This window comes from Notechis scutatus, chromosome 1, assembly GCF_049901735.1.
Source record: "Notechis scutatus isolate UNSWTSFEM ecotype Mainland chromosome 1, rNotScu1.2, whole genome shotgun sequence".
Classification (NCBI taxonomy): Eukaryota; Metazoa; Chordata; class Lepidosauria; order Squamata; family Elapidae; genus Notechis; species Notechis scutatus.
The window spans coordinates 299,764,892-299,790,004 of NC_142009.1; the positions used below are offsets into that span (position 1 = coordinate 299,764,892).

The 25,113-nt window shown below is 35.6% G+C and overlaps 1 protein-coding gene across 5 annotated transcripts in view; it reads left to right on the forward strand.

The window, feature by feature from the left end:
• TDP1 (tyrosyl-DNA phosphodiesterase 1) overlaps positions 1-25,113 on the forward strand; it is a 33,563-nt gene that overhangs the window by 3,422 nt on the left and 5,028 nt on the right. For 3 of the 5 annotated variants that reach the window (XM_026679170.2, XM_026679171.2, XM_087952058.1), the window contains exons 2-11: positions 5,608-5,651; positions 6,895-6,950; positions 8,173-8,269; positions 9,526-9,560; positions 17,075-17,167; positions 19,950-20,120; positions 20,517-20,595; positions 22,747-22,929; positions 23,805-23,853; positions 23,956-24,022. In XM_026679170.2, coding sequence (XP_026534955.2) covers positions 5,608-5,651; positions 6,895-6,950; positions 8,173-8,269; positions 9,526-9,560; positions 17,075-17,167; positions 19,950-20,120; positions 20,517-20,595; positions 22,747-22,929; positions 23,805-23,853; positions 23,956-24,022 — 874 coding nt within the window. The remainder of the gene's footprint in view (positions 1-5,607; positions 5,652-6,894; positions 6,951-8,172; positions 8,270-9,525; positions 9,561-17,074; positions 17,168-19,949; positions 20,121-20,516; positions 20,596-22,746; positions 22,930-23,804; positions 23,854-23,955; positions 24,023-25,113) is intronic. The other 2 variants (XM_087952059.1, XM_087952060.1) reach the window with 1 other exon arrangement.

Below are 25,113 nucleotides of genomic sequence, written 5' to 3' on the forward strand. Positions count from 1 at the left end.
TAAAAATCTCTTTTCTGAAAGTTGCTTAGTCCCGGTTAAAACTCTTGGTACAGACACAAATTCAAATTCATATTCATTTTACATACCATTTCATATCTTATTAACATTTTCAATTTTCTATATGACTTCTCCTCTCCTTTAAATTTTCTCAATTTTAGTTTATTTTATTTATCTCCTCTCAATTCATATCATAATATTTATTATTCTTTGTCTGTTCTATTCCAGCCAACCATTTATTTTTCTTCTTTAAAGAAAGAAAAAAGACTTCTCCTGTACACTATATGGAGTATGATGCCTTTATCTCTTTCCCCACTTAATATAAAACACATGACATACATTGGGATTCTGTCTGGTACATTCTAAAATTATACTATATTATCAAAAGTAATACAAATCTATTCATTAATATTGATATTCATATCTTAAACGTTTAACTCATTGCTTTTCAATTAAATCACATACTTTTGTGGGAGCCCTATTTTCCATAATTATTCCCCCCCCACATCACATATTATAGCTCGATATTTCATTAAAATGTTCCTCCTTCTTCTACTTCAAATCTCATTTCACAAAGAATTTCACTAATATACCATATTCTAATCATTAATATTAACAATCATTTGTATCTTAAGCATTTTATCCCTTTCAATTAAATATAATGCCTTTGTGGGAACACTTATGCTTTCCAAAAATTATTCCCGCCCCCCACATCACAATCTTGAATCATATTTCATTACAGTACTCCCTTTTTCTTAACCAAAAATTTCACTAATTTATATTAAATATTTTATCACATTTTAAGTTACATATTGTTTCTAATTTTCTATGATTACTTCTAAATACAGGTATAAAAATGCAGTCTTATGTACCTTTCTAGAATCCCTTTAACAATAAGATTTATCCATTATCTCTAAAAAAACTTTTGCTTCTTCAAATCTTGCTCCCCACCATTAGGGCTTCTCATCCCTTCCTTTCTCTCTTGCTTCTTCTTCTCCTTGTCCTCTTTAACCCCTTGTCTCTCCACCTCCCTTTTATTCTGCTTTCCCCCTTTCTGTTGTTTCTTAACATAATGTCCCTTTTTCACCTTATTCTTCTCTTTTTGGGCTATTTTTCCAGATCTTAAAGACCTTTTTCCCTTTTTCTCTTGCTTTTTCCCTTCTCCAGTCAAAGTCATTTGTTCATCAAAGATGGCTTCTTCTTCTTTGTCCCCATCATCCTCATTCTGCTTCACATAAGTATAAACCGCCATTTCTAAGTATTGAAAAATAGTGTCAAGACCATCTTCCCCTCCTTGTTTTTCTCTTTCATATTTTTGATATATAAGTTTCAATCCATCCATAGATGATGCCATTGTGTAGAGAAAAAGTTTTTCCAAACAACCACTCAGATGTTTTAATCAGAAGTAATTTCCAAAGGTTCCAAAATCACCAAACAATCCAAACAGACTATTTCTTTTAGATACCTTCTTCTTCTTCACTTTCTCTTTCTGGGGTTAAAGTAATCACAAATCCTTTTCAAATATATTTTTTTGGAAGTTTTTTAATGTTTAAAAACTCTTTGCAATTCTAGGCAATCTTCTCCTTATTTTCAATTTTTGCTCCAATTTTTTTCACTCTCCCCACTCACAGCCAAAAAGGTTTTTTTTTTTTTTTTCCGCTGTCACTTTAGGAAGGAGAGTAGAACAAAGAAAAAACTTTCCCCTTTAGAGTATTCGCAGCTTGTAACTCTCACAAGGAATAATATATACTTAGCAGCCTTCAAAATTCCAGGTCACTTTCTCCCGTCTTGTCCCGGTTAGAAGCAACTTTCACTGTTCTTCCAGCTTTCTCCCTCCTGCACCTGCTTTCCCGGCTGCAGCTTTCTTCGTGGCGGCCATTGCTGACCGCCGTTCCTCCGCCTCGGGAAAAGGGGGTTTAGCCGGCTGGGAAGGGGGTTTGCGGCACCCCCAAACCCCTTGCCGGATCCCCCCTGTCTTCAGCTGCCTCTACGGGGCAGCTATATCCCCCAGATCCAAATGGATCGGGGGAACCTTGGCGGCGAACGCAGCAGGGATCGCGCGGTCGCGAATCCCTGCCGCCGCCGCAAGCTTGCAAACCGGAAATCCCCTGCCGGCTTCTTTGAAGCAGTTTCTTCCTGGGCTGGTGGAGGAGCGAGAGAGCGACTGAGAGAGGAACGAGGCAGACACCTGAGGGATGAGGCTGAGGGAGGGAGGGAGACACCTGAGGGATGAGGCTGAGGGAGGCAGGGCCGAGAGGGGCTTCTCAGCCATCCTGCAGGGACTTGTCCTGAGCCGCGGAGACAGCCGTGGGCCGCCACCGCCCAGCGCTCAGTTTTGAAGGCGCTCCTCAGCCCAGCGCAGTTCCTGAATCTGCAGCTGAAACCCTCCGCTTTAAATGTCCCAATAGAAGATAATATCTGTCGCTCAGGGTTGCAATGAGGAGGCATTGGCGCTCCCTGAACTTGGTGAGTTTGCTGGCAGATTTTATTACCCGACTAGGTAACAACATCAGATGTTACCTAGTCAGGTAATGAAACGTCTGCAAGCAAACCACCAAACTCGACTCCTCCCCGGTCCTTGAAAAAGTGTTTCTCAGTGAAACTGGTCCCTGGCACAAAAGGTTGGGGACCACTGCTATAGAATATCAATCTCAACGATAGTCTGCATTTTCAACAATGCCTGTGGGCTCCACATAGACCCCAAAAGTATTCTTAAAAACTAAATTGGGGATTCTGCAAAATGTGCCTACTAATTCAAAAAGACTGAAAGAGCTTAGGAATTTCTTACATAATTACCAAATTGCCTTCAACCAATCAATTATATGGCCAAAAGGCCCAAAAGATTAAATTTTTCTGTGCTTTATGACTGGCATTGCAAAATACAAATGAACTCAATCGAAAATAATAAAAAAATAGAATTGCTATATCTTGTTTGATATCTGATGGCTTGTTCTTGTAAGTCATTCTTCTTAAAATGTATTTATCAAGATACTAAACATATCTTAATCAATTTTGTGCCTTATTTTGCTCCCAGCATATAGGTGAAACTCAAAAAATTAGAATATTGTGCAAAAGTTCATTTATTTTAGTAATGCAACTTAAAAGGTGAAACTAATATATGAGATAGACTCATTACATGCAAAGCAAGATAGTTCAAGCTGTGATTTGTAATAATTGTGATTATGGCCTACAGCTCATGAAAACCCCAAATCCACAATCTCAGAAAATTAGAATATTACCATGCAATCAATAAAACAAGGATTGTACATGGAACAATATCAGACCTCTGAAAAGTATAAGCATGCAGATGTACTCAGTACTTGGTTTGGGCCCCTTTTGCAGCAATTACTGCCTCAGTGTGGCGTGGCATGGAAGCTTTCAGCCTGTGGCACTGCTGAGGTGTTATGGAAGACCAGGATGCTTCAATAGCGGCCTTCAGCTCTTCTGCATTGTTTGGTCTCGTGTCTCTCATCTTTCTCTTGGCAATGCCCCATAGATCCTCTATGGGGTTCAGGTCAGGCGAGTTTGCTGGCCAATCAAGCACAGTAATCCCACGGTCATTGAACCAGGTTTTGGTGCTTTTGGCAGTGTGGGCAGGTGCCAAGTCCTGCTGGAAAATGAAGTCAGCATCCCCATAAAGCTTGTCTGCGAAAGGAAGCATGAAGTGCTCCAAAATCTCCTGGTAGACGGCTGCGTTGACCCTGGACTTAATGAAGCACAGTGGACCAACACCAGCAGATGACATGGCTCCCCAAATCAACACAGACTGTGGAAACTTCACACTAGACTTCAAGCATCTTGCAGTGTGTGCCTCTCCGTTCTTCCTCCAGACTCTGGGTCCTTGGTTTCCAAATGAGATGCAAAAGTTGCTCTCATCAGAAAAGAGGACTTTGGACCACTGAGCAACAGACCAGTTCTGTTTTTCTTTAGCCCAGGTAAGACGCTTCTGACGTTGTTTGTTGTTCAGGAGCGGCTTGACAAGAGGAATTCAACATTTGAAGCCCATGTCCAGGATCCATCTGTGTATGGTGGCTCTTGATGCACTGACTCCAGCCTCAGTCCACTCCTTGTGAAAGTCCCCAACACTTTTGAATGGCCTTTTCCTGACAATCCTCTCCAGGCTGTGGTCATCCCTGCTGTTTGTGCACATTTTTCTTCCACACTTTTCCCTTCCACATAGCTTTCTATTAATGTGCTTTGATACAGCACTTTGGGAACATCCAACTTCATTTGCAATTACCTTTTGAGGCTTTCCCTCCTTATGGAGGGTGTCAATGGTGGTTTTCTGCACAACTGTCAGGTCAGCAGTCTTTCCCATGATTGTGATTCCTATTGAACCAGACTGAGAGACCATTTAAAGGCTCAGGAACCCTTTGCAGGTGTTATGGCTTAATTAGCTGAAATATTGAACCTTTTCACAATATTCTAATTTTCTGAAATTGTGGATTTGGGGTTTTCATGAGCTGTAAGCCATAATCATCTCAATTATGGCACATCACCACTTGAACTATCTTGCTTTGCATATATTAGGTTCACCTTTTAAGCTGCATTACTGAAATAAATGAACTTTGCACGTTTCGAGTTTCACCTGTATGCAGATTCGTAAATCTGCAGGCAGGTTCTGTACCTACCCGTATCTCAATTGAATATTTGGCTAGAAACACTCAAAATTAAGAAGGGCCAACAAGTCCAAGTTCTAATATTGTTGAAATTATGGCTGCAAAAACCTTGCCAAAGTGTACTAAGACACTCCTTTGAACCTGAAACTTAAACTGTGACAATTCTAATATTCCTGGAAATTAATACTAGAGCTGAACATTGTAATTAGTTTTTTTAGTTACTATTTAAACCAAACCAAAACCAGAAATTATCTTAATTTTATTTTGTTTAAATCATGAAATGTAAGCAAGCTGCATTTTTTCCTAATTTGGATAAACCAGAATATTGCAATTAGTTGAAAATAGACCTAGCTGCTTTTAGTTGGCAACAATGAAGGGAGGCTGTTTAGCAATAGCAATAGGACTTACTGTAGACTTATATATCGCTTGACAGTGCTTTATAGCCCTCTCTAAGCGGTTTACAGAGTCAGCATATTGCCCTCAACAGTCTTGGTCCCTGTTTTACTGACCTAGATGGAAGGCTAAATCAATCTTGAGCCAATGAGAATTGAATTGTCAAATTGCAGGCAGCCGGCAGTACTGCATTCTAACCACTGCACCTCCACAGCTCTTAAATTGTTTATGTAACAATTTAATATGTAATCTGCATATAACATGCAAATTGCATTTATAAAATATAATAAATGATGGTTTGTTTAATATAAATAAAAACAGCTGGTTGAACTCACACAGCATGTTAACCATGACTCAGAAAATTATATCATGGATTTTGTGTTTGCAGTAAATAGGTCTTGCTGTCATATGTGTGTGTTCCTACATCATGGTTATAACTCATGTAATCTGGTGTTTGGTTTGGGTTTCCTGTAATGTATGAACCTGACCTGGGCAAAATCTAGGATTAGTTGCTTGACATTGCTAAAAAAAAATATCTGTTACCACTTCAGTAGATATGCTTGCTGTACTTATAACACATATTTTTTTCTTATAATAGATATTTTATCTCCTCTTTTTGGGACTCTTGTATCTTCTGCTCAGGTATATTTTATTGTCTTTTTAATGTAAAATAGAGATCATATTTTCTATAGCAGTGTCAAAATTCAGAATAGTCTTTTGGAAGTGTATAATTAAAATAGCTGTGTATATTAAAAAGGTTCAAAAGCCATGATAGAATGATAATAAAACTATCATTTTAAAGACCAGAATCACAAAATAGGTGGCAGGCATGAAATTTTGTTTGTGTGTACTATTTACTTTTTATTTTAATGGTATTAAAATATGTATCAATTTATATAAATACATTTATGAACTTAGTTACATATTCATTAGAAATCTATAAACTAGAGATGGTAAGTCAATATTTGTAATGTTTTAACTTAACTACTTTTGTAGTTCTGCTCTTTGATGCTTGCCAGGATCTCTGAGTGCAAAAGTCTAACCAAGCTGCAATATTTTTCTTTTTTTAAAAAATAAATTTTATTCAATTTTCAAAGGTTAAAAACATGAAATAAAACTTTATACACCATTGTATCAACATCAAGACATCTTTTACATTTCCTTACATTTTTCTATATATAATTTCTTATTCCATTACCATTGCATAATTCTTTCCTTACTTTTACTACAAATCAATATATTTCATCTTATATTTCAATTTTCTCCATAATACATATACATATTTACATAATTTCTCATTCTTTACCTAATTGGCATTTTAATTTCTTTTTATTAAACCATTCATACCAGGCGTCCCAGGCTATCTAATATATTGAATCTTCCTTATCTTTTAACTTCATTGTTAGCTTGTCCATTTCTATACAGTGTAATATTATTTACACTATTTTTCATGTGTTTTTAAATTTTCTTAGGAACCCGGATTTATTATTCTCCAGCAAATCAAGATTGTACATTAATAATACAACCAGTTGCTGTTAAGTAATATAAGTTGGGATCGACAGTTTGGAATGCTTGTTTAATTAGCTGTTTATTCTTGAGAGTATATCCATGCATAAATTAATAGAATGTGTACAATTAGGCACAATTAGGAGAAACCAGGACCTCCCATAATCCTGCTTAAATTTTGTATCTGTTTTTGTAGATTGTATAGAATGGCATTTGTTAATTTTCTAATATATTAGAGTGTGTGTGTTTTATCAATAAGGCAGCATAGAAATCTGTATAAACATAGGTACAACTTCCAACATGCTGTCATTCATAGGCATAATATTGCATCTCTTTCTTTTTGACTTCTAAAAACTATTTTCTTTTTCCTATGGCAAAGTTTAATTATTGTATAGATGTGGAATGGCTGGTCCAACAATATCCAAAGGAATTCAGGTACATAAAAGAGCTTCAGTATTTAATTTCAGCTTCCATTTTGTATTTTTAATTTGTGCATGCTAAGTTTACTGTTGTCAGTATTGTGAGATAAATGTGTTATTTGCTACATTGGATAAGAAAAATAAGTTTAAGGATACAGCAACAGTATCAATCTTTCATTAGAAGATTTGACTCTGGAGAAAACAAATGTATTTTTGCATTGAAGAACTTTAATCCTTAGCATAATTTTTATTTAAAAATATAATATGTTTCAAACGTATTTATAAAAATATTTTCTCTTGTTAAATAATCTGTAATCTTCATTGATAATACGAGGATAATATCCACCGGCTTTGAATTAATTTAAAATAGTTGCATTGAAGCAATAGCTGTTTTTGGTATTTTCTGGTAGAAAGGTAGCGTTTACATGTAGTCTCCACTCTATGTAAGAGTTCTGTTTTAGAGAATTTATGTTAGTTGATTTTTAGGCTCCTTGGATTGTGTCTTGTGCACAAAATGGCAGGTGTTATTTTCAGAACCCGATGTGTCATGTTCAAATTACGTTATTCCAGTGCAATATAATCCAGAGATTGTCGGTTACTTGCCTACCAGGTATTCAGATACAAGAAGCCAGTATTGGCTGATGGATATGATTGAAAATTCTGGAGATGTAGTCCAAGTGCATTGTGAAATAAATTTCTCCTGTCTATTTATAAAATAGAGCAACACATAGAAAAGGCATCCACTTTTCCCTCCCCATGAATTCTGTAAGGAAATACATCTGTTCATTTTTGTTCCCTTTAATTTTTCCTACCAATCTTCTTTATATTGTGTGGTGCTGAATTATGCTCTCCTCCTTAAGTCATTGCATTTATGAAGGTCGGGATGAAGACAAATGGAAGGGAAACTGAATTGTGGTTACACATTTCTTTTAGAATCCTTGTGGGAAAGGGAGAATACCCTACCTTATTTTGTGCTTGCTTTACAAGAATAACTACATAATTATACAATGTTAGAGGTTAGCATTTTTGGAGGTGGGAAGATAAAGTTGACCTTCCCATGCTGCTGTGAATGTAAGTTACATTTTTAAAGAGGAAGGTGAAAAAGTGTAAATAAAACTTTTTACAATTATCCTTGAGAATGTAGCTCAAAACATTTCTAAGATAATTAAGCTGTTTCAAATAAATAATAATTAGAAGCTTGTGCAAGTGATTTTTTTATATATATTTTTAAACCTTAGGGACAAACCTTTATTAATAGTCCATGGAGAGAAGCGAGAATCCAAGGCTGAGCTACATGAAGATGCTCACCCGTATAAAAATGTTCGTTTATGCCAGGTAATCACTTTTATTATCACTACATTTACCAAAAGTATAGACAGGTCGTCCTCACCTTATGACCACAATTGAGCCCAAAATTTGGGTTACTAAGTGAAACATTTGTTAAGTGAATTTTGCCCCATTTTATGACTTTTCTTGCCACCGTTGTTAAGTGAATCACTACAGTTGTAAAGTTAGGAGCATGATTGTTAAGAGATTCTGGCTTCCCCCATTGACTTTGCTTGTCAGAAGGTCACAAATGGGGATTACAGAACCCCAGTGACGCTGCAACCGTCATAAATATGAATCAGTTGCCAAGCATCTGAATTTTGATCGTGTGACCTTGGGGATGCTGTAATGGTCATAATTGTGAAAAACAGAAGTCTCTTTTTTCACTGCTGTTGTAACTTTGAATGGTCACTAAATGAACTGTTGTAAATCGAGGACTCCCTGTAGTACTCTAACCTGACACTATAAGTTCATCATCTAGCAAGTATGCTCAAAAAATCTTCTCCCCTCCCAATGTTTTCATGTTCAACTTTTGAATTTTTTTCCGTGTATTAATGTGATCATGTAAAGCTTTTACTGTTTCCTAAAAAAATGTATGTATGTATGGTGTGTGTGCGCGTGTGTTTGTGTGTAGAGGGGGGGGAGAGGGAGAGCAGGGAGAGTAGTAAAATGAAGAAGTTCTTTTTCCTAATTTTTCATGTTCTCTCACGTTGTATTTCTTTTTTCCTGCCTAATAAAGTTGCCTGGGTGACCTTGGTCTAGGAACACACTTTCATCCCACCTCACCTCATAGGGTGGCTGTTTTAGGGAAAATAGAAGGAGGATGTTTTCTGCCTTGCGCTATCTCTAAAAGTAATAAAGGCAAGTTATAGATAAAATAATCTACTTAAATCTTCCCTAACTTGGCATTTTTTGTCTATATTAGGACTGTAATTCTCAAAATTCCCCAGTCATTATGACTATATTCACTGAGAACATTGGAAATTGCAGGTTCAGCTCTGGATGACAATGGCGTTGAGATACAAACTGAGAAATTTAAAATGAATGTGTGACAATTTATTGTACAAAATGATGTGTGAAGTATCTTTGAATCAAAGATTATATTATGTAGTATTAGCTATAAAAGGTCTATTGTGCAGTTTGTGTAGCAGCCACCAGAGTGCATCAAAATAAAGCAAAAAAAAAAGTATTTTTAGTATTATTTACATATAATGACAAGTGCCCAATACTGAAAAACATATTTTTAAACCATGTTCTTATTGTAGGCAAAATTGGATATTGCCTTTGGAACGCACCACACGTAAGTAATTTATCATAAATGCTGAATGTCTGCTATAGAAATAAGGTAATTATTTTGATAAATGCCAGTGTGATTGTAGAAATAATTGCAATCTTGTTGTGTTTGAGTACTGAGAAAATACAAATAAAATGCCAATTATCTTGATATACCAATTGCCTCTTCTCACTACCTATTTTCTCTACCTCTTTTGCTTTACAAAATACTGTTTTAGGGTAAGCTGCTCTTTGAATTAATAAGCCTAATTCATGTAGCATTCCCCTTCCAGAATTCTCAGAAGTAGCTATAGTTGGTGAAGGTTGCTTAGGAGTGTTATCAATATATGAGGAGGTTTTCTCCTGGAAAGGAAAATGCTTTATTATAAGGCAATGAGTTTATAATAAAATGTACAATCCTATGAATCTCAACTCTTAGTGTTGAAAATACAGATGTCAGCTATACTAATGGTTTATTTAAAATAATTTAGGCTCATATAGATTGCCTTCAGATGCATTTTAATTTTGATATGTTTTGTGTTAGATTGACCTGGGGCCCAGTTACATTTGTACATAGAGTTACATACATGGTCTTACAACAATGGATACTTTGAAAATGTATCAGAAAAGAACTTTAATGAGTGGATTTCATTTTAAAAAATGGGTTTTCTTCTCAGGCGTTCACAAAAGCCTGAAAAGGATAAGTTTATTTTAATGAATAGCAGAGTGGTGATCCACTTGCGCAAGATCCAAAGCACTTTTTACAAGTAGTTGTGAAGTGTGTAAGACCTATTCTGCCGTCTTTATACACTGGTCCACAGAAATTACTAGCTAAGATTCACAATTTTATATTCATGGTACTATGACTTCTAACAATATCCTGGCATCCAGGAATATAGCACATTTTCCCCATTATTATAATATTGTGAAATGTTATCTGTTTAAATTCTGGATATCCTTCATTATAAAATTGTCTGTTCTATAATTTCTTTGTAGTATTTTACAAGCCCATCTTAACTGCTCATACCTCTAGGCTATGGCTTGCTAGATTGTGATGCCAAATCCCAATTCTGAAATGACAAAATCCAGTTTAAAAAGTAAAAAATGACTTTAATAGGCAGATAAGATTTTATAAGCTGTTGTAGGATGAGTGGATGGATACAGCTGGCAGATATATTTAAGATTAACACAAAAATATTAAGTAAAAACATTTGCAACCAAATCAATAACAAATCTTAAACATGTTAAACATGATTAGGAAAAATAATAAAACCAGAAAATGGTAAAAAGACTATAATTAAAATGAAAGTTATGTAAAAATGATAACATGAAAGTAACTTTAAAAAGCAAAATAATTGAAATGATAAAAATACAGAATATAAGAAGGCGGCTGGCTAACTTTAACAAAGTTATTGATTGTGTGCTGTCAAGTTGGTGTTAACTCTTAACTACATTTTTCTCCATGACGATTGTCCCTGATGTGGTTCTTCAATGGTGTATCCATTATTGCTGCAATTCAGTAATTTCATTTTGCCCTTATATAAATTATATACACTGCTCAAAAAAATAAAGGGAACACAAAAATAAGACATCCTAGATCTGAATGAATGAAATATTCTTATTAAATACTTCGTTAATTACATAATTGAATGTCCTGGCAACAAAATCACACAAAAATTATCGATGGAAATCAAATTTAGCAACCCATGGAGGTCTGGATTTGGGGTTACACTCAAAATTAAAGTGGAAAAAAACACTACAGGCTGATCCAACTTTGATGTAATGTCCTTAAAACAAGTCAAAATGAGGCTCAGTAGTGTGTGTGGCCTCCACGTGCCTGTATGACCTCCCTACAATGCCTGGGCATGATCCTGATGAGGTGGCGGATGGTCTCCTAAGGGATCTCCTCCCACACCTGGACTAAAGCATCCCCCAACTCCTGGACAGTCTGTGGTGCAATGTGACATTGGTGGATGGAGCGAGACATGATGTCCCAGATGTGCTCAATTGGATTCAGGTCTGGGGAACGGGCGGGCCAGTCCATAGCATCAATGCCTTCGTCTTGCAGAAACTGCTGACACACTCCAGCCACATGAGGTCTAGCATTGTTGTGCATTAGGACGAACCCAGGGCCAACCACACCAGCATATGGTCTCACGAGGGGTCTGAGGATCTCATCTCAGTACCTAATGGCAGTCAGGCTACCTCTGGTGAGCACATGGAGGGCTGTGCGGCCCCCTAAAGAAATGCCATCCCACACCATTACTGACCCACTGCCAAACTGGTCATGCTGGAGGATGTTGTAGGCAGCAGAACATTCTCCACGTTGTCTCCAGACCCTGTCACGTCTGTCACATGTGCTCAGTGTGAACATGCTTTCATCTGTGAAGAGCACAGGGCGTAAGTGGCGAATTTGCCAATCTTGGTGTTCTCTGGCAAATGCCAAACATCCTGCACAGTGTTGGGCTATAAGCACAACCCCCACCTGTGGATGTCAGGCCCTCATACCACCCTCATGGAGTCTGTTTCTGACTGTTTGAGCAGCCACATGCACCTTTGTGGCCCGCTGGAGGTCATTTTGCAGGGCTCTGGCAGTGCTCCTCCTGTCCCTCCTTGCACAAAGGCGGAAGTAGTGGTCCTGATGCTGGGTTGTTGCCCTCCTATGGCCTTATCCACGTCTCCTGATGTACTGGCCTGTCTCCTGGTAAGCGCCTCCATGCTCTGGACAGTACACTGATAGACACAGCAAACCTTGCCACAGCTCGCATTGATGTGCCATCCTGGATGAGCTGCACTACCTGAGCCACTTCTGTGGGTTGTAAACTCCGTCTCATGCTACCACTAGAGTGAAAGCACCGCCAGCATTCAAAAGTGACCAAACCATCAGCCAGAAAGCATAGGAACTGAGAAGTGGTCTGTGGTCACCACCTGCAGAACCACTCCTTTATTGGGGATGTCTTGCTAACTGCCTATGATTTCCACCTGTTGTCTATTCCATTTGCACAACAGCATGTGAAATTGATTGTCAATCTGTTGCTACCTGAGGGGACAGTTCGATTTCACAGAAGTGTGATTGACTTGGAGTTACATTGTGTTGTTTAAGTGTTCCCTTTATTTTTTTGAGCAGTGTATTATGCCTTATATAAATCATCCTAGGAACAGGATTATGTTTTAAACTTATCATAGAAATACTATTATAAATTTCTGTTGTGAATTCTCCATCTGGTATAGAATCTAAGAAAACGGCAAGTCAATTTGTGATTATTTTCTTGCAAAGGTACAACCTTATTGGTTGTCCTGTATGGGGATCTTGTATCACGATGGCATATTTGAATTGTATTGAGACCTGCCCATAGTCGTTTGCTGAGATGGGCGGCTACAGAACTCAAATACATAATATTTGCATTGTACACAATTTAGTGAATAGTGGATTTGTGCAGTAAATTCCCTGAATTATAGAGCATTATAATTCATATATGCCATAATTTCAGATTAAAAACATAAAATATTGGAATATTAAAAATATAGAAACAGTGGTGCTAGATAGTCTAGTTATTTGTTATCCATAATGCCCTGCACAATACTTTAGATTTGAAAGGAAAAGGTTCCTTGGAGTCCATAATGGCATGCATGTATGTATCTTTTTCTGGTGTTATAGTTATTTGTAATTCTGTTTGCAAGACAGATTAAATCATGGATGGCAACAGCCACATTCTGCAGATGTATTCATATTGCTTGGTTTACATACAATGCTAGCCTATTGTGTGCCTTTTCAAATTATGCTATACCAAAAGAAAAAAGCATTACGTTAGCATTATGTGTGAATCAGGTCAATGTGTTTCTTAAAACAAGATAGGACTGATGCTTTTTAAAAAATTCACCAGATAAAAAGTTTGTTATAATAAAGTATGATTTGAGGAATTAAATTTAGCAAACAAATTCATTTTTCTTAAGTAAAGCCTAGTGATATTCATGTTTTTTTTTTAATTAAAATATTTATACAAGCAAGGTAGTTCTTCTCAATCACAGTTGAGCCCAAAATTTATGTTGCTAAGTAAGGCAGTTGTTTAGTGTGTTTTGTTCCATTTTACAACATTTTTTGCCACAGTTAAGCAAATCACTTCAGTTATTAAGTGAATTCAAATCTGGCTTACCCCATTGACTAAAAGCTGTTGGGAAAGTTACAAATGGTGATTTCATGACCATGGGAGAGTACAACTGTCATAAATATGTATCATAAATCAGGGTGAATAAAAATCAACGCTTTTTTAAATAAAAATAAAAAAATCTGTTTTATTTAAATCAGATTTTCTTAATTTAAAGCGGGTTTTTTTAATCAAATTTATTTTAATAAAATGCCTTTGGAATAAAAATCTATCTAAAGATAGTTTTCTATTTAAGATACATTAATAATTTAGTTTATTTAGCATGAAATGGAGCTTAGTTATGTAGCATGAGGCTGTATATTCTGCAATATTGGGACTGTTGGTGAGTCAGTAGCGGATCAGAGGAGGAGCCGCTGCAGGACAGAGATGACAGTTGCTCTTTAAACATGATTTAAATTGAGTTGATTTAAATCGAGCCTTTTTACTAGTGATTTAAAGCATGATTTAAATCGACTCGATTTAAATTAAATCCACCCTGTCATAAATACATGCCAATTGCCAAGCTCTCAAATTTTGATCACATGACTGGGGATACAGTTAAACCAAATCAAAATCTGATACTATAGCTAAACCTTTTACATGCAGACCACAATTTCATCTCATTAGTCTCATCCTATCCCAAATGGCATGGTGGCTTAGAGGTGGAGCTCTTATCTTACAATCAGGAAGCTGTGCATTTGATCCTAAATAGTGACATTTGATCCTAAATTCTCTCTCTGGGTACAAAGAGAAAATATATGGTGTGAACTCCACATAGACGTAAGGCAGGGCAGTAAAGCCAGTAAATGCTCAGTTCCATTCAGTCACCCAAACTCCACCCTGTTGCAAGGGATTACAGGGTTGTTAAAAGAAAAAAAAAATCCCATCCTATCCCAGTGCTTAGGAGAAAAGCCAAGCCTTAAGTGCTCTTCCGAACATTAAAAGGAGGGTGAGGGCCAGCTAAATTTCAAGGGAAAAGGGTGTTCTATATGGTAGAGGCTGCTACAGAAAGCCATATTTCCTAGGGTCCCATAAAATGGCAACACTTAAAAGAGGGAACTAGGAACATGCTCACTCCACCCAACCTCTCCTTATTTTTTATTTTATTTATTTATTTGTATCTCACCTTTATTATTTTTACAAATAACTCAAAGCAGTCCTTAAGGAGACACAGTCCTGTGGATAACCTGGTACCATGCAATATAGGACTTTAATGGTAGCAATCAGCATTTGGAATTGTACCCTGTGTTTAAATTACAAAAATTTGGCCATGGTTGAATGACCACAACATGTTTGCTTTGTTTTAGCTAAACAGCACTACTACTGTATATACTACCTTTATTTTGTTCTGTTCTGTTTTACTCTATACTACTCTATTCTATTCCATTTTTTTAAATGTCTAGGCTATCCATCTCACTATAAAGGGGCTTTTTACAAGATAAAAGCAACAATAATCATTAAACATTAAATAAGATGGTAAATGTTAAGATTAAAATGAGCAAAAATCAACTAAGAAGGAACCAATGTATAATGGGGCGGAGGTGGGATCTTTTTAATCCATTGACCACCTCCAATGCCAACTCTTAGTTGCCTTCAGAAATGATTTTATAAACCATTAATCAAAGTACTGTTTCAAACATGTAAACTCAAAGCTCCTTTGAGTGCCATTAGGATAGAATTAGGAATTGTTAAAATAAAATTTGTACTGTTACTGCATATTTAGTTACAAGTTGGTACTTAATATTTTCTAAAACAATTTTTCCAGATAGTGTTATTTTATTATTATTTTAGGCTTCACTGTTCACTGTATTTTGCAGCATATGAAGCATACTCTAAAGAAGGTTTTGCTTTAATTTCTAAACTATAAATATTTATAACACTAGCAGAACCATGTGTAATCATGCAGTGAGTCAGTTATATGACTAGGTATATTTTTATTTCAGTACATTTTGATTCTCAGGTGCCAGTTTCTAAGGCAACCTAACTTGTTTGGAGGAAAACATCAGGGCAATATCGGACATTTTCTATTTAGAATCTATGGTGATTTAATTACTTTTTTAAGTGTTCACAAAAACAAGTGTACAAAAAGAACATGTGACTATTAGATTTACTTAGCAATTTTTTAAGTGGGTGACCGTAGCAGGATCACACTTCAAATTGTGGGAACAATTGCATATCAGGGAACATTTTAAAATGAAATATATTAAATGCACAGTATTAAAATTAGACTAGCTATTAAAATGACATGCTTTTATAAATATCTTTAAAAATGTATGATAGAATTATATCAGTGAAGAATTCATAGACAATACAGTAGTCAATTATTTGAAAGCCCTATTCTCCAGTAAGCTAAAATCTTTTAATGGAGAGATTAGAGTCCCTGAAATTTGTATATGTGTAATTGATTCTTCAAATAATCAATACAGAGTTTTAAAGTAAAACTAATGCTTTAGACAGGCCCCACTATAGCCAATAGACTCAGTATAATATTTGTCATTAACTAAGAATTTCAAATTCCTAATTTAAGTAGAGCCATTCAGAATGCAAAAGCACTAAAATGGTATTGTAATGTTGTATAAGCCTTCTATGTACCATGTAGCATACAGTGAATGAAGTACATGTTATAATAAATTGTTCAGTATAATGGCAGTTGGTAATTAGGAAGTAAATTTGTTCAAAGTTTGGAAGTTCTTGATAATATAACAGGACAAATACACTAATAGAAAAAGATTAGTAAACCATACAGTATAGAAATATTAGGCACTAGCATCATTGATCCTCTTGTTTAGATCTGTCATGAGTTCCTGCCAATCTAATCTTTTTGACAGCAATACACACACACACACACACACACACACACACACACACACACGTCCCCAAAAATATGTAATATAGAATGACAAAGCAAAAAGAATTCAAGCACAAAATATAAGGAAAGGAAGAAAAGACTCAGACATCTTCATATTTTGCAAGAGTATAAATTGGCAGTTGGGACTTTCAAGATTCTGTTATAATAGCGTGTCTTAATAAAATAATTCTCCCCTCCCCGTAGTTTGCTTCCTGATCTGGTCTACATATGAGGCTGATAAAAATGACATTTAGTCCAGCCAATCAGTTGGATAATCAAGACTAGAATATTGTCACAGAATGTAAAGTGTTCCAAGTAAAGTTGTGTTTTGCATTTAAACAAACAAACAAACTAGAATAGATCTACATTTAGGAAATATCACTCTTGAAGGAAAATTTTAGTGACTCAAATGGATCAATATCATTGCAACTCTTTTATAATTCTATTGCATGGTTTTATGTAAATATCCTTTTCATTTTCGTCTTGGCAGTTAATTATTTTTTATAATTAAAATTAAATTATTAAATTAAAATTAAATTATTTTTATAGGAAAATGATGTTGTTGAATTATGAAGAAGGCCTTCGAGTGGTGATACATACATCTAATCTTATTGATGATGATTGGTACCAGAAAACACAAGGGTAAGAAAAATTATAATTTGATATTTTGGATCATGACTACATGCCATGGTTAATACCTTCACAACAATCATTGAGTCGGTTATTCTTAGATGACACATTCTTGTTTATATATTAGTTATTTCTTGCAGAGTTCAAGGTAGTCTATGTAATACCACTTCTTCCAGTTTTTCCCACAAAAGCAATCCTATAACTCAGGCCCATCCCCCGGTCCGCGGACCGCCCCCCCAGGCAACAAGCCTTACTGGGCCGCGGTTCTCCCCCCATCTTTTTAGTCAAAAAAGCCCCGTTGGTGAAGCTTTTCCGGGAGAAAGCCTTTCACCCAAAAAGCTCCCGCCTGGCCCCGTGACGCCACCGGTGTTTCAAAAAGCCCAGCGACGCCGGAACCGGGCGGCGTCAGGTGGGGACCTATAACTGATCTGAAAGAGAGCAACTGGCCCAAGTCATCTAGTAAACTTTCACTGCTGTGGGTGGATAAGCATCTAGGTCTTCCTAATCTTACTCCCACCACCACATTTTAAATACAATATCATATTGGATTTTACTGGCTTGATTTGTGTGATTTCAAAATATAGCAGCAAATCTCCTGGTCATGCAGATTTAAAAAGCAGTATCTGCAATAAATCCTATTTTTATCAACTAAAGAATCATAAACAATAGTTAATAATGTTACTCAGAAAGAAGCATTTCAAAAGAAAATGTCTTGAATGATATAGCTGACTTCTGAAATTATAGTGAAGCTAATTAAATTACTGCATAATTACTGCATGAATTCTGTACTGCTCATAGAAAAATGCTGTGAATATATTTTCTTACAATTGATGTCTGCAACTGAGAAGGTAGTGTTTTGCTCTCTTTCTCATACAACTCAGAAAGATAAAGAACCTTTTTTTTATTCAGAATAAAGAGTATTTCCTGAATATAGAATGTTTGCTTTTAGAGGGGAAATGACAGAAAATATTTGGCTTTTTTGCACATAATAGCTTATTTGGTCATCTTCATACCCCATTTCATTCATCAGTATAAACAATATAACTCATGGTTGTTGCTTTAATATCCTAAGATTGACTTAATGAGTTGCTTAAGTTCTTGGGTCAGACTGTCCTGAACTTCTATGTCTCCACACGTCTGTCTTTCCTTGCTACAGAGATAAATTATGAATGAGGAAACTTAAAAAAATCATTATGCACCTTATTACTCTTGCCATGCTCTGTTTAGTGATACCTGGGTTTTTGTGAATCTTCATTCCATCCTTGTTCTTCCTTTTTAACACTTACATGGGAGCAACACATTTACAGACTTCCTTTTCTTTCTCCACACAGTGATAGAGTACTCAACAAAAGATTTATAAAAAGCCCAGATGTATTTGCAAATAGGTTGGGGATCCATTAGTATAACAGAAGCCATTTCTTTTACGTAACTAAATAATATTTCCTGATGAGGTTTCTTTGAAAATTTATAGGAAGGCCTCACTTAACTACCACTATCAGGGCCGCACTCTCGGTCGCTGAGCAAAATGAGATTTAAGCACAATGTCACATGATTGTCCACATGACTGGTTTGTTCATTGAGTGCAATGCTGGCACTCCTGGTTGTGGTTGTTAAGCAGACACACACAGATTGTTAAACAGATGGAGTCCCAGCTAAGGAGCAGAGGATGGGAGGGGAACATCCTAGGAGGTTCCACTCAGGAACTGAAAATCCTCCTTGCCAAAATCCATACAGGATTTTTAGCCCCTGAGTGAAGAGACACTTGCATGGGGCCTGCACCAGATCTCCTCACCTACCTGAGGCACCCTACACTCCTTACCTTACTGTGCTGCTACTTTGCTCAGGAGCTGAAAATTGTGCTTGGATTTCAATTCCATCTTGTCCCTAGGTGTTGAGTGAAAGAGCTGTATCCTTGGGGTGCAGATTTGAGCTCTGTTTCTGCACTCTGTGGAAGGATAGCAAGAGCACTAGCACTTAGACTTATATAATGCTTTATAGTGCTTTACAGCCCTCTCTAAGTGGTTTACAGAGTCAGCATATTGCCCCCAACAATCTGGGTCCTCATTTTACCCACCTTGGAAGGATGGAAGGCTGACTCAACCTTCAGCCTGGTGAGATTTGAACTGCCAAATTGCAGGCAGCTGTCAGTTTTTCTCTACATGTAGAAGGGAACTTCTTTGGTGGGGTGGAGGAATAGAGCTTAAATCATCAGGATCTGAGCTCCATTTCTTTGTCCCATTGAAAAAGTTCAATTCCCCTCAGCAGGCAGCAATTTCAGCCAGCCCACAGAGATGAGAAGAAATCCTCTTGGCAGGTGGCAGCAGCTGGCAATCATCCATATCGGCTTCCCCACAGGCTTTCTGGGGTAGCTGTCAGAGAAGATTGCAAATGGCGATCACATGATCATGGGGCATTGGCAATTGATCAAAAGTGCAAACAGATTGCTAATCACCCAGATTGTTATCACATGACATGGGAGGAGGAAATCACGTGATGTGGGAGGAAGGCAGAAGGACATTTTACAATGACCAGTAGGACTTTACAGGCGTAAAACACTCTCTGCAGCCATTGTAACTTTTAATGGACATTAAATGATTGGTTGTAAATCAAGGTCTACCTATATGATTTCAAGACACCGTAAATGTTCATAACTCAGGTTTGATAGAGTATGGTGTCATAACTGAGTTTAACTTTGCTTTGCAAAAAAACACAAAGTGAATGTGTTTATTCTTTTTAAACCACATAATATGTGCTTGTTAATGCTATTTTGTTGCTTTACCTTTTAATATTTTAGAATATGGCTAAGTCCTTTGTATCCAAGATTGCCTCCTGGGAGTGCTGATTCAGATGGTGAATCTCATACAAATTTTAAGTCAGATCTAATAAGCTACTTGATATCTTATAAATCTCCTAGTCTGATGGAGTGGGTTGAAATAATTAAGCAACATGATCTTTCAGAGACAAGGTATATAATTCAATGTATTAAATTATCACAGTTCCAATGTTCATTATACAAAAATAATTTGTTTCAGTATAAGCCATTTTTAAACTATAAAATAGCATTCATTGAAATAGGTTACAGCATTGAAGATGCATTTTTGTAAGTTGGTTACTAAAGATAATGTCAGTATTTCTTTTTGAAAAGCATTTGGTTCATATGTTCAGCAATTTAAATTAGACTCTGGGCAGAAGCTTTTTGTTAAGATGTGTCTAGGTTTTTTAATAAGCAGTAATGCAGTTTGGAGAAAAACTATTTTAAAATAAACTGTATTTATATGCTGTATAATTATGCTGTAATAACATACGCACTATGACACAATTTGGGAAAACACCAAACTCTTTGTGGTTATTTTTTATACAGAGTATATCTTATTGGGTCAACTCCAGGTCGATATCAAGGTAATGCAAAAGAAAAATGGGGTCATCTTAAACTGAGAAAGGTACTAGATGTTTATGCCTGTCATCTTTCCTGTATTTCTGATAAATATTTGTAGAACTATGAAATAGTTGGAATATTTCCAAGTAAATATTTGTAAAATTATTTATTTATATTTCATGTTTCTTAACTGGCCGTCTAGACCACACATCTCCCTTGAGGGAATGTGAGCAGTGAAGATGTATCTTATGAAGACGTAATCTTGTTACTCGTTATTGTTGAAAAATTCATTGCTAGCAGCTTTTCTAATAGGATAGGATAGGATAGGATAGGATAGAATAGAATAGAATAGAATAGAATAGAATACTTTATTGGCCAAGTGTGATTGGACACACAAGGAATTTGTCTTGGAATAATCTTCAGACTTAGAAAACTGTTAAGACAATTCATCATAAACACATAAACCCAGTTTGTTTCAGTGTTAGGCATTTTGGACTCTCAAGTTACGAAAAAATACACAGATGTAAACAAAAATAAAAAGAACAAGAAAAATCAAAACAAAAGTTGAAAAGTATGAACATGTCACTTATATTTCAAGTTTTAAACATGAAAATTTCAAATTAAAATAAAACATATTTTGTAAAATTTGAATTCTGTGTCAAATGAAATGCATTGCATCATTTTTAGTGCAAAAATGATTTTCAAAAATAGATTAATTCTACATCTTAAATTCAGTTCTTAATGTCTGGAATAATTGCTTTTCCAATTTTTCAAAATAATTTTGTGAGCAGTGGACAGTTCTTCAAAAACAATCAAACTCTACATTTCGTGAACATAATTCAATATATTAATATCTTGAATTATCTAGCTAGCTATACAAATGTTGTTCTAAAAATACCAGTAATTTAGAAGACCAAATCATATGTATTAATGTTGCCATAATTTTTTTTACATTGCTGCAGAGAAAACATACATCCTTTCAAATATATTCTTCCACAGATTCAATAAACTTGAAATGGAATCTCTTTATGCTTGGTTTCATAAATGGACTCCATCATAAGAGATAGCACCTCCGATTTCTTTGAAGTAGTTAAAATATTTGGTCCATGTTGAGATATTAAAATATGACTGAGTTGATTATTTTAGGGAATACGGAACTTCCACCTGAAGTTCAGAGAAATCATAAAATAATCAATACAGAGGAATTGCTCTAAAATATTTGATGTCTGATCTGTTCCTTCTATAATCCACTATAAGCTCCTTGGTCTTATTGGTGTTGAGGACCAAGTGGTTGTCTTCACACCACGAAAGCAACCGGTCCACCTCATCTCGGTACGCAGACTCATCCCCCCCCCAGAGATAAGTCCCACCACTTTAGATGGCTCCATTGCTGCAATGACCAGTTTGCATTTTTGTACTTAGAGGTTTCTATATAATTTTATATTTGTGGTTCTTTTCCCATTGTTGTACACCACCCAGAGTCACTTTTGGGGAGATAGATGACTATACAAATTTGATAAATAAATTGGATGATCTGTCCCCAACTGAGCCTTCAGGTGTTGCAACAGTGAGCCCATTATCATTATAATTGGATCCATCCACTCTGCTGCTGTTTGTCTTTTTTTCTGTTCTTTTCATTTTTCCCAGCATTATACGTACACTACATTATACATTATTTAATTAGCAGATTAATAAGAGATTTAGGCTTACTTTGGCAGTCTCTGCAGGCAAGGTTAGAATTTTACACACTGCATACCATCTTGAATTGTTCCAATTAGACAGCCCTGTATTATTGTTATTGTTAGGTAACTCAGAATTTTATGCCAAAAAATTGTATTTGGATTGCTGCAACAATTGATAGTTTCAATTCATTGTCCTTCAGTTTACAAAGGGACTGGAAATTTAATTGGTTTTATATAGAAATTGAACGCTGGTTTTCCCACTAATAGTAGTGGATATGTTAGCCTGCGTCTGCCATAATATAAGAGTTAAAGCTCAACATATCTGGAAGTTATTCAGGAAAGTAAGATTTCAGCACAAGTCTCTGCAATAATTGCAGTATACACTGTTGTATAAAATATTGAACATATGCAACTAATTAAGGAGCAATAGCTTCATAAATGATAATTTGTGCCTTGTCTGCTACTTAATTGAATAATTGAAGGTGATAAAGTGTTAATATTTTATTGTTGTTTCTGTTTTTCCCCCCAAACAGCTTCTGAAGGAACAAGCAACACAAATACCTGATCAAAATTCTTGGCCTATAATAGGACAATTCTCAAGTATTGGATCAATGGGAGTTGATCAGTCCAAATGGCTGTGTTCAGAATTTAGAGAAAGTTTGGGGAGTTTGGGAAGCAATTTGAAGAATCCTCCAAATCAAATTCCTATCCATCTGGTATTGGCCACTTGATACATACATATGTGTGGGTCTGGATATTTATGAGAGAGTGTGAAAATTTAACGTGTTTATAAAAGTTAGAACAGCAGAATATCTGCTACTGGAACATTTATTTACAGAATATACTGTATTATTGTTAAAAATGTACCTGCCCACACACACTGATATCTTCTAGAATCCAGCGTACAGAAAAAAAGTGAGGTTTATGCCCTTCTATACAAGAAAGGTTTTCTTGAATAATGAATGAGTCATAGGCCGTTTATTCCCCTTAAGCCCTCACCCAGAATGATTAGAGTTGACGGCCTTAAGGGCAGGGATTCAAAATAGGGGTACTTGTTCCCATCTCCACTCTTAAAACTGGGGGGGAATCCTAACATATGAAACCAGCTTCCTGAATGGTTGCTATGGAGAGATAATGTATGAAGAGCAAATAATGGCACTACAAAAAAAATGAGCAATTTTGCCATCAAATTTTAAGAGTATAGTCTGTTGGTTGCTCATCCTTACTGAAAAAGCATTTTTCACCTCCACAAAATCTCTACTTTGCTTTTTTAAGTATTCAGATTTCAAAATGTTTATTTAATTCAACCAGTCTTTGCCAAATCAGCACTGTGATTTAGTCAAGCTTTGAATAAATATACAAGTCTATCCAGAAGCTAGTTTCTATGTTACAGATTTTAAAAAAAAATTGTAGCCAAATCTTAAAAATAAACAACAGATAAGTTTTCAGCAAACCAATAGCAGCATCAAACTTGACTGGTATGTACTCATGCTCTGTTTCTTAGTAGTATTTTGATAATTGGTAAATTATATAACATGCATGATGCATTTTTTATTACTACCTGATACTATATTTGCTTTTATTTGTTTAGATTTACCCAAGTGTTGAAAATGTGAGACAGAGTTTAGAAGGTTATCCAGGTAAAATATATATATATTATATATATTTATTCCTGTCTTTGATAATAAAATTGTAAGTCCACATGTCAAAATTAAATAATTAATATTGTCTTTCTTTTTCAGCTGGAGGTTCTCTTCCATATAGTATGCAAACTGCACAAAAGCAGCTTTGGCTACACTCTTATTTCCAGTAAGTAAAAATGCTGTCTTTATGGTTAGTGTTTTAAAATAAAGATGTAATCAAAATTTAAAGACTAACACTTACTGTGCCTTATCTTTGTAAAATGTTTCAGAAAGATTAGTATTAGAATAAGTATTAGTCTTAGAATGTTCATCATAAAAATCCAAACAGAGATTATATAAATTGAGTTTCAGGTGTCTTGTAATTATTAGCCTTTTTAAAATGGCTTAGTTATATGCCTATCAATTGATTTTCCAAAAATGAAACCTAATAGACATCTCATATTTCAAACTAACCCATAGTGGGAAAGATTAGTTATTTTTCTCTAGTGTACAGTAGTTTTGAAAATTCCCTCTAAGTTTATGAAAAGCTGCAAGTTGAATATAATTAATCTAGCCATAGCAGAACAAAATATGTCCAGAGATTAAATGCCAACATATGCATATGTCAAAAAAGTTACATTTTTTTCTTTTCCATATGTATCCCTGTTGGATTCATATACATCCATTCATGTATGTTATACTTCTCAACATTTAAGTATGGCTTTAGGTGTAAAGTATGAACAGCTAAACTGAGAAAGGGAAGCTAAAAAACATGAGTACAATGTTTTCTGTGTTTCTATTTAATCCTAATCTATAATGACTGGAATTGTTGTAGATTACAGTTTTGCATGTCTAAATCAGCCTTCCCCAAACTGGTACTATTCCATGCTGAGTGGAATAGTTCCACTCAAAGTTTAAATCCCAATGTAATTGGAGTACTGGAACATTGTCAGGTTGCAGGAAATTGACCCAAACTATAACTGAAACAGTATCTTGTCTTTTCTATCAATTGGTGGAATATTTATTTATATTACTTTACTATAACTGTGTACTTGAAATCAACCAGATTCTTCAAATGTGTTATGTTTCCCATTATCCCTTGCCATCAGGAATGAACCTTTTTAGTAGGGGTGGGTAGAAACTATTAACTATCAACCAGCTTAAAGTCACCAAACTAGAATATTTCAAGTAACATTCAGTTTAAAAAAAGGAGGAATAAAATACTTCTGGCTATGGATATGACATCCTAGGAATTAGAATCTAAAAACTTATACTGGG